The following is a 13141-nucleotide window of genomic DNA, read 5'->3' as shown; positions in this document are numbered from 1 at the left end:
CCTTTATCTGAAATAAATGTACATAATACTTCTATGAACAATAGTTTATAAAGCTGTTTAAAACATAACAAGAAAAAGCTTGCACCTAGGAACTTGGAGCACATGCACGGCCTTCCCCTGGTTAAAAACAACAGCCTGTGGCCCTGAGGCTTGTCCCTCTTCTCTCTACCGTGTCCCCTTGTGGACCAGCCAGGGGTGGCCGCAGTCAGATTACCGCTTTGCCTTCTTCACCGGGGTCTCCTCCACCCTCTGCTGGCCTCTGGTGCGTGCCCCGGGAGGGCTGGCTTCTCTCTTGCGCTTGGTAGAAGGGGAGAGCTGTGCCTTTGATCTGCAGTAAACAAAAGTCAAGGCCGCGGTAAGACTTAGAAAGAGCTGCTTCAAATAATTTGGGAGTTCTTCAAAAATTGGAAGATTTTTGACCTTGAGAGCCAAGAAGAGAAAACCTGGATAAGGTCTACACAGGACAAGGAGACTCTAGAAGAGCCTATGCTGACTGGTTATTTGCTGACAGCCTCACATCCTAACAGGGCACGGGTGGGGGAGTTTGGAAGCCTGTACTCTGCTTCCGGTTCTGTCCTACTCTGGGTGTGGACCTTGGTCAAGACCACTTTCTTCTCTAGGCCCTAGTTCTTCTATCTATACAAAAAGAAATCAACGGCCAGTCCCATGTTGAAACAACTGGTGAGAACACAGCGGGATGGCAGCCTCCGTCTGAGCACACGCACAACCGTGTCTCACAGGACATTACCACAGAGGACAGCTGGCAGTGTTAGAAATGGCATGGGAACCTGAGAAGAGTTTCCTACCCAGTCTCCCTGCCAGCAGCCTAGCCCTGCTCTCCATTCTGCCATTAGACTGATTTGTCGGAAACTTCAGTTAATCATGTCAATATCACCGTCTTATCTCTTCTCTAGGATCTCTGATACTTTCAGCACAAAGTCATCCAGAACGCAATACTCAAAGTCCTTTACCATTTGCCCTCAACTGCTGCACCATTCTGGACTATAGTCCTGCCAAAGTAGCCCCATTCCCAAACACAAAGTGTTCTCTGACATGTTCATATTTTGGCATGTGATTTTTTTTGGAACAACGCCACACCTCCTATCTGGCAAACCTCATTTTGAAGCCCCAGTTCAAAAGCAACTCCTTCTGGGAAGCCTTCCTCATCACAGAGCAAGCTGCCCTTCGGACACCCCACAGCACTTTCCCTTGTTAATTTATCCACTGAAGTTTTTCAAATTGCAGGCTAGAGCCATTATTTTAAAACAATGTATTAATAGAACACAATAGACCATTGATATCACTTCTATTCAGTTTGGCTCATGAAAATTTGCAGAATACATTTGCAGAATACATTCTTAACATGAGCTGCTTACTGTCAAAAAAGTTTGAAAGTCAGGTACACATACGTCCCTCCATTAGACAGGATGTTTCTCCAGGGCAGCTGCTGAGGTTACTCCTTTTCCTCTCTCCAGTGCCTAGTACAAAGCCCGACATGTGTGAGCGAGCAGTAAATGTTGTATCAGTGAAGACACTTGGAAAATAAAACTGCAGGAGATGGGACTCTACTGATGTGAAGACATGTTTTACTTATTGTTCCTTTGACAGCAGAAGTAAATAAGCTCAAATCGAGTCAAATATTGTTGTATATGATGTGTTTTCAGCATGCTATCTATACATGTGTTGAGAATGGCTAAAAACCAGTGCTTGTCAATATCCCATTTCAAACCATGACCAGGGAAAGCCATCAGCCACTAAGTGCGCAGCTATTTACCTAGGAGTGGGTGTGTGCCAGCACTGTGCTGGATGCCATGCCGCAGAGAACAGAAGCTTTGCGCAGGGGCTTCCGTCTAGCTGTGTGTGCTTGGCTAGGTCACCTGACAGACCCTTTCTTTCCACTCAGAGGGTGGCCTATGACCAGCAGTACTGGCAGCACCTGGGAGCTTGTGAGAAATGCAGACCGTCAGGTCCTGCCCCAGACCTACAGAATCAGAGCCTGCATCTCAGCAAGAGCCTCTGTGATTGGCCTGCACATTCATGTTTGAGAAATAATGAACCAGACCTTTCTAAGATTCTTCTCATATATAAAATAAGGATAAATACTACATTTTACTTAATGAGGATTAATGGGAGAATCTATGTGAAAGGTGCCCGGCACTTCAGTTTGCTTCGCTTTCTGTAACATGGGGATAATAATGCATACATACAAGTATGCTATGAAGATCAAATGTGATAAGAGACATCAAAACAGTTTTTATACAATGTGAACTCTTTTATTTTTTGATGCTATAATGTACAGAAGGTAAGGCAAGTCCCTGACCTCAAGGAAGAAGCTTACGGACCAAAGAGGAAAACAAAACTAACACACTTAAAGCAATGGTATACGCCACTGTCAACTGCACAGCCCCAATTAGAAGGGCAACAGGAAGGAGGTGAGGATGAGCTGAACAGGCAGGGCGGTGTCCTGAAGGGGGTGGGTATACAAGATGGAAGGACCTGGCTGACTGGGGGCTGGTGGTGAGAGCGCTCTTCAAGAAAGAGCCAGCACAAGCAGAGGCAGGGAGCAGGGGTCAGCACAACCTGTGGGAAGCGGGAAGATGAACCAGGCCAGGCTGAAGGTGCAAGCCGGCTCGTGGCTATGCCTCAAGGGCTTTCCTGTCACCTCATCACCTCTCCAGTGCTCTGGGCAAAACAGAAATGGCCCTGGGCTGTTACCTGCTGGACCCTGCTGCACTGCTTTAACCAAGCATTCAGGTCTGTGACCACTCGGGGAGAAACAAGCCTTGTCTTTGGTTCTGAGGGGCAGGAGTTGGCAGGTAAGGCTCACAAGTGTCAAGGATAAAGCCTGTGCAGGAGGGTCATGAAGTGGGGCAGACTGGTGAGGCCACCGAGACTCCTTTTGGCAGCCCTTCCTACTCTGTTTGGTGTAGATTTCATTTGGAAAACAAATGATTCCCAAAGACAGTTATTTGGCAAGACAAGAATCTTAAACTTAGGGAGAAAGCATCACTGCACCAAAACCAGTCTCAGGGGTTTAAAAGTGACTTGAACGTCAGCAGGGACTTACCTTCCTAGTGGGGGAGATTTACTAACTTTTTCACTGGTAGATAATTTCTCTTTTGCTAATTTTTGGTGATTTCTAGGAGAAACTGTTTCTGGGCTGCCAAGTTTGGATGTTGCACGTGTAGATGGCTCACTATGATGCTTTCTGAAACAGATTATAGAAACACTGGGCAATGGCAGCACTGAACACTCCAGTCCCTGGGACTCCAGAAAGGACGAGGCTCCTCATGGGCAAGTCAGAGAATGGGGACTAAAAGTAGGAAAATGGCTGGTTTTCTGGACCACTGTTGGTAAGCAGGTCTTCATGTCACCTGAGACTAACTCTGCTTATATGACTCTAGCTTTGCTTTCACTGTGTGGGACAGTATATTGTGATTTAGAGAAAGATAAATCTGTGATAAACAGAAAATATATTGGCTGATGATATAAGATCCCAAAGTGCTCACCAGAGTAGAATAAGGGGCCAAGATCGATGAAAGTAGAGTTCACAAAGCTGAATGTTAAGGCCCTGGAACCGGGTCCAAGCAGTCGCCTGCACAAGCATCAGGTGAGAGAAGAAATGCCCCATGAGGAAAAAGAACGTGCTGAGTTGGTGTGCAGCCCAGGCAGAGGGAGCCCAGTGAGTTGGATGCATGTTGAAGCACAGTCTAGAAAATAGGGTGGACAGGCCTCTTCTAGATTCATCAGCGCACACTTGGTGTAAACATTTGCTTCTTAAAGAGAATACAGATAAATTGAGGAGAACAAACAGGATGATGAGGGGGCTCAAAACAAGAGAAGACCTGGAAGCCGCCCTCCAGTGTTTAAGGGAAAGTTGTACAGGAGGCTCCAAAGGTAGAAGCTATGGGGAGGCCAGCATCCATTGAACACAAAAGAATGCCATGAGGAGGTGGCTTTCCTGTCCTGAGGTAACACGCAGAAGGAGAAATACCTTTTCAGAGGAGCTGCTGGCAGCATGATCGAGGTACTGATGGGTTTGCAGTATGGACCCACTGAGACCCCATGTGACCCTGAGAATTTGTGCGATTATAAAGATGCCAGAGCCCTGGAACCAATCAACCAATGTCAAGGAATCTAAAGTGAAAAGAATCCATTTGTAAGTCACAAGCTCCTAAAGTGCATTAAGGAGAAGCTCCGGGTGATTATAGAACTGTAAGTCAAATACGATTTATTTTTGAAGAATAAATTTTAAAGGGAAAATCTGTTAGCTACTTTTAGACACTCACTTGAAGATGCCTAGAAGGCCTGTGGAACTTTCTGAGTTGGGCTCGACTATACTGGATGATCGTTCCACGAGTGTAAAAGAGGGAGGGGTGTCTGTACCCAAATGCACCCTCTCAATCAGCAGATATCTTAATTCTGTGATTCCTATTTATCTGAGCTGCCCCACCTAAAAAACAACCATGAGACACCTCACCTTCAGCCCTGTGAGCTCCTAAAGTCTTCTGGCTCTAAAATCTCATTCTTTGAGAAACTAAACCACATCATGAATGGCTAATAATGTACAGGTTTAGAGGAATTAGAAATAGGCTCATTTTAAGTCTTTATGTAAACATAACACATTATTACTATTATACTACAGTGGCAGATGTTAATAAGTGATACTCTTAAAATAAATATTCCTGAAATCTTGGATAATGAAATTATAGATGATGATACCAAAATTAACAGCTTGTGAATTACATTAAAAATGGAAAATATTCATGATTCAGAAAAAGTTATAAAACTGTAAGGTGATGCAACACTTCTCAAAATGGGCTGTGGGGAAAGGAATACTGATTGATGTTAACAGGTATAATAATAGGGGCTGGGGGGCAAAGTATAACTGACAAAGTTAAACAGGTTTCTTTCCTTTAGGACCATGACAAGCCCTTAATATGGTAATGTACACTATGGCTTAAGAAGGAGAGAAAATTCAGAGGCATTCCCCAAACTCACTTGACCATGGTCCTCTTTTCTCCAGAGGCTCTGGCTATACTAGGGTTTGGGAGAACATACTATGGGAAACATATGAAATTGCCAGTTATGTAAGTGGAAAATGGTGGCCATCCTGGTGATTTCACGTGATGGACCTGTTACACAGCACTGTGAGATGCATCTTGCAACGGGTATGGGCTTGTGATTTCTCTTTCTCACAGCAGCTAAGCAGGCTGCACACAGAGACTGTGTTGTATGTATCTGTGCTTCCACCCACGGTGGTTAGCACTGCATCTGAGACATCTACTCATCCTTGATAAATATTTGTGAAGGAACTAAACAGGTTGCACCAAACAGGTATCTAAAGCCTGGAAAAGATTCCAAAGTGATCCTCAAAAATGGTTTAAGAGGGAATATAGCCTCTCCCAGAGGAACTGAAATGTCAGAGGGCTGGAAGCATGTGCTCTCTGCTGAGGACAAAACGAAAGGAAAGAGCTCACACTGTGGCACAAGTGAGTCAAAGACAAGAGAATTCCATGAAACCCACAGCTATTTTCTGATGGAGAAGCTGGTGAAGGTTCTGGAAGCTCTCCTTTGTCCCCTGTTACCTCTGAGCCTCTGATCTGGTGCTGGACCTTGTGGTGGCTCCTGTGGGCTCATCCTCTTCCTCTTCTTCCTCTTCCTCATCAGACTCCTGGTCTTTCTTGTCCTCAGGTGCTTCAGAAGCTGATTTCTGGCGTTTTCTTTCCGGCTCTGAGGATTCTGTTCAGACAGAAGGGTAACACCTGGATTGTACAATTCCCAAAGACACTTCCAAAGGACAGATATTAGTGCCTTGGAGGCAGAAGAAGTGGTTTTCCACTTCCTTTTTGTTTCAGCACTTGCAATTCACAAGTGTTTAACTTAATCTCTGGGATAGTTTACTTAGGCAGTTCACAGCCAGCATTTGCAAAAAATTCACATGTACTCAGAAAAGCATCTGGGATGTACCATTTCTGACACAGGATTAGAGCCATTTCACACATATTTATGTAGTATTAATACTAGCTGCACCCCCTGGATTTTTCCTCATCCAAAGAAAAACTCTTAAAAAGGTGATTCTGAAATGATAAGACTCTGTAATTAAGACTCTGCCAGGAACATACCAGCATCATCTGATAGAGTGAGTGAACGCTTGGGCTTTCTTCCTCTCCGACGCACATTTGCTACAGATTTTTCTTCACTGTCATCCTAGAAGCAAAAAAATGAAAGTTGAAATGGTGGTCACTTGAGCATTTACTAAGTTTATTTCTAAAGGACACATCTTGATAAGAAAATTAACACTTACATTGCTTCCACTTCGTTCTTGTAGGTTAGGTGTTTCTTTATTGGACTCATCTTTAAGAAAAGGAAGATCTCTGCATTAATATTTTAATTAGTGTCAAATTAAATTTCAACAGTTTGGCTTGCTATCTGTGAATGTACCAGTGCTAATTAAGGTATTCTTACACAATTTATCTTTGTTTTTGTATCAGCCAAGCAAACACTGAGGTGGAATACCTAAGCAAAAAAGCACGTCGGAATGAAAGTCAGGATACCAAAGTTTGCGTTTCAGATCTGTCACGAATAAGCTAGGTGATCTAGGAAAATTACTTAAATTCCCTCAGCCTCAGTTTTTTCATCTGTGAGATGAGGATTTGGGTTAGATTGCCTTCATGGCTTCTCTCTTTCAGCTCAAATGCTCTGAACCTGGAAAGGGAGGAGGAAGGGGACATCTAGGGAGCCCCCAAGAAACAGCAGGAACTGCAAGTCAGGATTCCAGACTTTAGTCAAATTGTAATGGAGCTCTATAAATAGTACAGCCCTCATTTGATAGGTAGGAAAATGAGGCTTGAGTAACTTAAGTAGTTTGTTCAGAGTCACATAACTAGCAGGTGGAGGGGGAGTTGGAATTCTTATGACTCCATATACTTATATCATGGTATCTAGAAAAGTATATTTTATAAGCCTATTTTAGGTTGTGAATACCTATTGTTTATGTATTTGCTTTCTGTAGATGTTATCATTTTCTGAGAATGTATCTTGGTAAGAAAAATGAAGTTTAGTTCAATGTACTGTTTGAAGCTAAGATTATGAGGATGCTGATTAGACACTCAACAACCCAAAAGTGGACTTAGTGATGAAGACTGTGTAGCTGCCTTTTCTGCAAGTTCACTAAACTAACGTAGGTAGAAGAGTTAAAAACCAAGAAAAAGGCTCACAAAGAAGAATCCAGTCTTTAACTGGTCATCATTACCCAGATTCAGAAAACTACTGCCCAACGACAATACTAAAACATAATTGCATAGCCTACAATAGAGTCTTTAAAGGGCATTTGAGTTCTAAAGATTTCTTGTTGTATGGATATAAAATATTATAAAATTGTGAATAAAAGATGGTTAAAAACAAAACATAAGCAAAACCTCCTTTTGTTAAAAAAAAAACCTTAATTTTCAAAGAGGCAAGAAAAAGTAAAATATGATCATAAGATCCCACACATAGTTAAATGTGGAAAATAATTTTAAATTACATATTTGCTTTTACCTTGCTAATCAAAATATGTACTTTCCTGATATGACCATGCTATTTATTTGGTCCAAAATACTTGTCATATTCTTTTTTTTTTTTTTTTTGCCTGTGTCAGCACTTTCAAACCCATCAATGGTTATTTTTTGCTTTTATGTATCAAAAAATTTAAACCATGAAATTAATATATACACATCATAAAAATTCTGGAAAATGCAGGCAACAGTAAAAACATGAAATGTTCCTACTATCTCACCAGCCAGAGCTAATCATTATCAACATTTTGGAATATTTTTTCTCCTTGGAATGAGGACAAAAACACTTCATTGAAACAATTTTATCTCTTGCATCCTAGTTCTGGAAGCTGCACAGGCTGTTTTCAAAATTCTTCTTCTGAAAACAATAGGCTCTTGGGCTGAATTCCTGTCTTCCTGATAAGAGTTCCCAGTCCCAGGTTGATCTATTTCTCCCTAAAACATGTCCACGAAAGTATGGTTTGGACACAGCAGTGCCTTCCCTCTTTTGCTCCGTGTTGCCTTCCCCCTCCTCTCTGAAGGCTTCCCAGACTAACAAAACTGAGAATGACTCAGATCACAGGAAAAGCCAATGGCTAGAGTCTCTCATGGCTACAAGGACAGCTGCTTTTACCAAGGAAGCCACCCACTTCATTGGAAAACAATGAAATTCTAAAACCTTCTCCAACAGCTAGGCTCCCCCACCCCTTCCTTAGATCATACACAGAGCAATGCTTTTAGGTACATACCTGTTTGCATTACTTTCTGTTTGCTGCCAGCTGGAGACTGTTCTACCTAAATTTAAACAAAGAAAAAAACTGAAGTCAGCAGTTTGTTATCATCACATAGAAAGTCAATCAACAATGTAAAGAAGGTACAGGAGGACCTCTGTTTATTATGTAGGCAGAATATCTGGAACCTACTTCCTGCAGCTGATTAAACATACCAAGCAAATATGGATGCCTATGATTCTGAACACACAGGTCTTTCCACAAGGAGGATTAGGGCTGCCACAAGCCTCTTTCCCAGCCACTGTGCTGCTACGCTGGGGGGCAAGCAATGCAGGGACACACATGGCCCGCTGTTAATATTCCCCAACCTGGCCCGGCAAACCATCTTATGTGTTGGTAAATGCAGTCACACTCTTACATGTGGCTCTTTGGTTCTGCTGTCTTATAAGAATTCTAGTGAGATAATTAACGCAGATATTGTTATACTACTTTATATCCAAGGAAATAGGAGTCTCGAGAGGGTCACATGACTGGCCCAGTATCACAGATCTGGGAGTAAGTGGCAGAGCTGAGGCTTGAATCCCATTTGCTTTTGTTAGGTCAGTGGACATGTCTGTCCTCTTAATAATGTTATCACTGAAACTCATGCAATGATGTCTTGGTACAATGATTTTGTTGGGTATACACTTCAGGGTCAAAGATAAAGAGTATTAAAAAACGTAAAGTATTACTGCCAATTTTCCTGCATCAAAATTGGTGTACATTCTATTATAAAAGGGCCTCCATAAAAAGTAGTAAGATAGACACTTTGGAGGTTTCCATAAAGAAGCCGTTATCTAAAAATCATATAAAACAGCTATTTTCTATATTTTAATCAAGGATGACAAGAAGCTAAGTCCCTAGATAATTTATATAACTGAACTGACAGGTGAGGATAGAATCAGAGTGAATTACAATTAATATAATTATATTTATATGAAGCTATTAGTAATCATAATATTATCTGAATGGTTATTTGATGTTTTATTTAAGAAAATCTCTTAAAGCTTTTCAAATACTTTTTAGAAAAGATAGTTGAAAATGCTAATATTGCAGCATACTCTTTCCAGGTCAAGAGCAGATATTTGAAGAATTCTCATCTTTTGCAATTACTTACAGTGACAATGCCAGCATCTGTTTTGCAGTCATCTTCTAAAAAATAAAAATCTCACTTAGAAAATCAGTTTGAAAATTTCTTTTGTGTGAACTGAAAACACACCAAATACCTACTTGTTTTTAATGATGTTTCTACAGGGTGTTTACGAGGTCTTCCTCTTTTCCTTTTAATAATTACTGGCTGATCTTCCTAAGGGGGAAAGGAAAAAAAAAGCAATACAAAGTTTTATCCTCTATTATACAAATAGTTTGCTTTCTCAAAATGGGATTTAGAGTTCCCTCCTAAGAGGTCTCAAATCCCAGCTTTGTCTCTTAAAAAATATGTGACCTTTCTCTCAGTACAGTCCCCTCACTTGATAAACAATGCTGACTGAGTATGAATTCACAGAGTCCTGAGGATTATGAGATAATGAGATAATGGAAGTAAGCGCTCAGTGTCAGCTTTTACTTCTGTAATAAATACGTATGTCCACTTAAATGTGGATTTGGTCCTAGTCACTTGTGACCAAATGGGATCCCTTATAAAAAATAAAGGAGGCCACTGAAAACAAACAGAACTATTAAAAAGCTGTATCAACAAACAATAAATGCTGGAGAGGATGTGGAGAAAAGGGAACCCTCTTGCACTGTTGGTGGGAATGTAAATTCATACAGCCACTATGGAGAACAGTATGGAGGTTCCTTAAAAAACTAAAAATAGAACTAGCATACGACCCAGCAATCCCACTACTGGGCATATACCCTGAGAAAACCGTAATTCAAAAACAGTCATGTAGGGCCTCCCTGGTGGCGCAGTGGTTCAGAGTCCGCCTGCCGATGCAGGGGATACGGGTTCGTGCCCCGGTCCGGGAGGATTCCACGTGCCGTGGAGCGGCTGGGCCCGTGAGCCATGGGCGCTGAGCTTGCGCGTCTGGCAACGGGAGAGGCCACGACAGTGAGAGGCCCACATATCACAAAAAAAAATAAAAATAAAAATAAAAAAATAAAAAAAAATAAAAAAATAAATAAAATATATGGAAAGATGTGTGTATGTTATATGCAAATACTACACCATTTTATATAAGGGACTTGAGCATCCTCAGATTTTGGTAGCTATGGGGGTGGTGGGGTCCTGGTACCAATCCCCTTCTGATACCAAGGGATGGCTGTGCATATGTATATAGATATAAAAAAAAAAATTTTAGTGGGGAAAAAAATATGGGAACCAAAAAAAAAAAAAAAAAAAAAAGAAAAGGTTCTGATGACCCTAGGGGAAGGACACGCATAAAGACGCAGAGGTAGAGAATGGACTTGAGGACATGGGGAGGGGGAAGGGTAAGCTGGGACGAAGTGAGAGAGTGGCATGGACATATATACACTACCAAATGTAAAACAGATCGCTAGTGGGAAGCAGCCGCATAGCACAGGGAGATCACCTCAGTGCTTTGTGACCACCTAGAGGGATGGGATAGGGAGGGTGGGAGGGAGATGCAAGAGGGAGGGGATATGGGGGATATATGTAAACATACAACTGATTCACTTTATTATACAGCAGAACTAACACACTATTATAAAGCAATTATACTCCAATAAAAATGTTAAAAAAAAGAAGCTGTATCAAGACTGGCAAACTTGGCAATGGTTATCTAGAAGAGCTGGCTGGTGTACAAGTTGTTTCCCTTGATTTATGGGCCTCTGTCTCAGGTCACTGTGATTCTGTGTCCCACTGGGCTCTCTGCAAATCCGAAGGGGCCTGGAGTGAGCAGGGATGGAGGTCTGCCTCTCCTGCAGCCTCCCAGGAATCCCTGACCTCACCTTGTCAAACTGGGTCCCGTCTGGCACTTGCTGCAGGCCTTCCGCACATCCTGATGCTGCTGCTCCCATTTCGTTCTGCTGGACTCCAGGGCTCAGCAGCTCCCTGTTCTCTGACCTGAGCTGGTGCCTGGCTTGGCCATGCTAAGCCTCTGGATCAGGAAGTGACATGGACACTGAGGTACAGATCTGGGCTGATCCCATGTGGCTGACAGAAGTAGGTCTCATACAAATGTTTGGATAAAATTAAGATACAGGGAACAAAATGAATCAAAATGACACTGATGAAGTGCACTGCATGAAATGCTGTCCTGGTGCACTAAAAAAAAAAAGAGCTACTTCAAAAGCATTTAAGAACTTTGGGTAAGAGCATTGAATGTATTTTATTTGTTTGTAGTACTTAAAGAAATCTGAACAAATAAATATAAAAAACATTTCTCACCTCCTGAGATTTTATGTTGTCATCATCATTCTGCTCTGCCTTTTCGCCAGCGGCTTCACTGCTGCTGTATTCATCTGAAGAAAGAGCAGAGCTCGTTCACTGCTGGGGACTACACTCAGCCTCGGCGCCAGGACACCTACCAAGGTGACCTATGTCGTCCCCGTCACACATGCACACAGACTCCATTCTCAGGTGGACACACCAAAGTTAATAAGCCAGAGTCTGGTTAACTGATAAGAAGCACACTTCGGGTAAAACAGGAGCCAGATTAAAAATGATCCCCAAGCGCCACTGATACTCAGCACGACGTACTGTGTTATAACAGGAAGGCAGATCAGCAAACTGCAGTTTCAGTTGGTGAAGCCTGGTGAGAGATATGCTGACTGCTTTGAAGGATTAGTCTCTTCTTAAAACAATTTATCTAAGTAGATGTATTACTCACCTTTTTCTTCCATGGCCCTTGAAGCAGTGTTGTTTGTCTTAGAACTTGTTTTAGGTAACTCTTCCAAATCTCCAGAGCTCTCTTCCTATGGAGAAGTTGAACAAGACAAGAAGCTTCTTTTTCTTACTTATTTCAACAATAATTTCCAGCAGTCTTTTAGATATTTGTGGGAAATTTTTTAAAAAGTAACAATCTTGCTGCTTGGGAGACTACACAAAAAGATACAAAATCTGCAGGCAGAAAAGCATGAGATAAGGCTGTAAAGCAACAAGGCCATTTTTTTCCCCCTGCAAAATGGAAATTGCTCTCCTCCCTCACCCTGGACTTTTTAAGAGAAACTCCAAAGAACTGAAAGGAATTTACAACAGTTTTTTTTTTTTTCTTTGCTGGTGGAGGGGAGGGACTGGGGGAAAGGAATAAAGCAGAAGATGCCAAAGAGAACTTCTGGGTATCCAGCTGGGCTGATTTAGAGCAATGATTTCTCAATGGTTAAATTATTTGCCCTTAGTTGCAAAGAAGTTTTGAGCATGAAATACCGAATTGTTTATACTATGAGACTAATATAATATGTAAATAAAAATATACAAGTTAAATTTAAAATCAGAGTACTGTTTTATATTGAGAATATTACCTGTATAGGTGATTTTTAAATGAAAATAATTAAGTCAGAGTATATTTAAATTTAACATTAAAAACCTTACACAAAGTTGAAGGGAAAACACAAGGATACCCTTTAATCTGTTTCTTTCCAAATTCAGGAGTACTGTCTCAAGATTTTTGTTCTGGATAGGGCAGGGGGAGTGATGGGCTTTTTAAAACCCAGTATCTTTCCTTGGCCACAACCAACTGAAATTCATGACAATATGTGACTTTATCTCTTTGGTTGTTAAAATTCTTTTACTACTTTTTATTTAGTTTATCAGTTATTGGGAGGAAAAGAGACTATAAACTGGTTTTAGTGAGCCGGAAGTCAGCTGCATATATTTATAAGGTGACTTAAAAATACTTTTGGAACAAGTTGGAAAAACAATAGATTAGGGAA

At 41.5% G+C, this 13141-nt stretch overlaps 1 protein-coding gene across 1 annotated transcript in view; it reads right to left on the bottom strand.

The window, feature by feature from the left end:
• Positions 1-210: 210 nt before the first annotated feature.
• Positions 211-13141, bottom strand: part of BOD1L1 (biorientation of chromosomes in cell division 1 like 1) — a 54793-nt gene continuing 41862 nt past the window's right edge. Inside the window, exons 19-27 of the mRNA XM_007446038.1 lie at positions 12100-12184; positions 11658-11731; positions 9539-9614; positions 9426-9460; positions 8288-8333; positions 6308-6357; positions 6126-6210; positions 5589-5742; positions 211-328 (exon numbers count right to left, since the gene is read on the bottom strand). Coding sequence (XP_007446100.1) covers positions 211-328; positions 5589-5742; positions 6126-6210; positions 6308-6357; positions 8288-8333; positions 9426-9460; positions 9539-9614; positions 11658-11731; positions 12100-12184 — 723 coding nt within the window. The remainder of the gene's footprint in view (positions 329-5588; positions 5743-6125; positions 6211-6307; positions 6358-8287; positions 8334-9425; positions 9461-9538; positions 9615-11657; positions 11732-12099; positions 12185-13141) is intronic.

This window comes from Lipotes vexillifer, unplaced genomic scaffold (genome assembly GCF_000442215.2).
Source record: "Lipotes vexillifer unplaced genomic scaffold, Lipotes_vexillifer_v1.1 scaffold1469, whole genome shotgun sequence".
Classification (NCBI taxonomy): Eukaryota; Metazoa; Chordata; class Mammalia; order Artiodactyla; family Lipotidae; genus Lipotes; species Lipotes vexillifer.
Note: the sequence above shows the minus strand (reverse complement) of the source record. Positions and strands in the feature narration are given on the sequence as shown.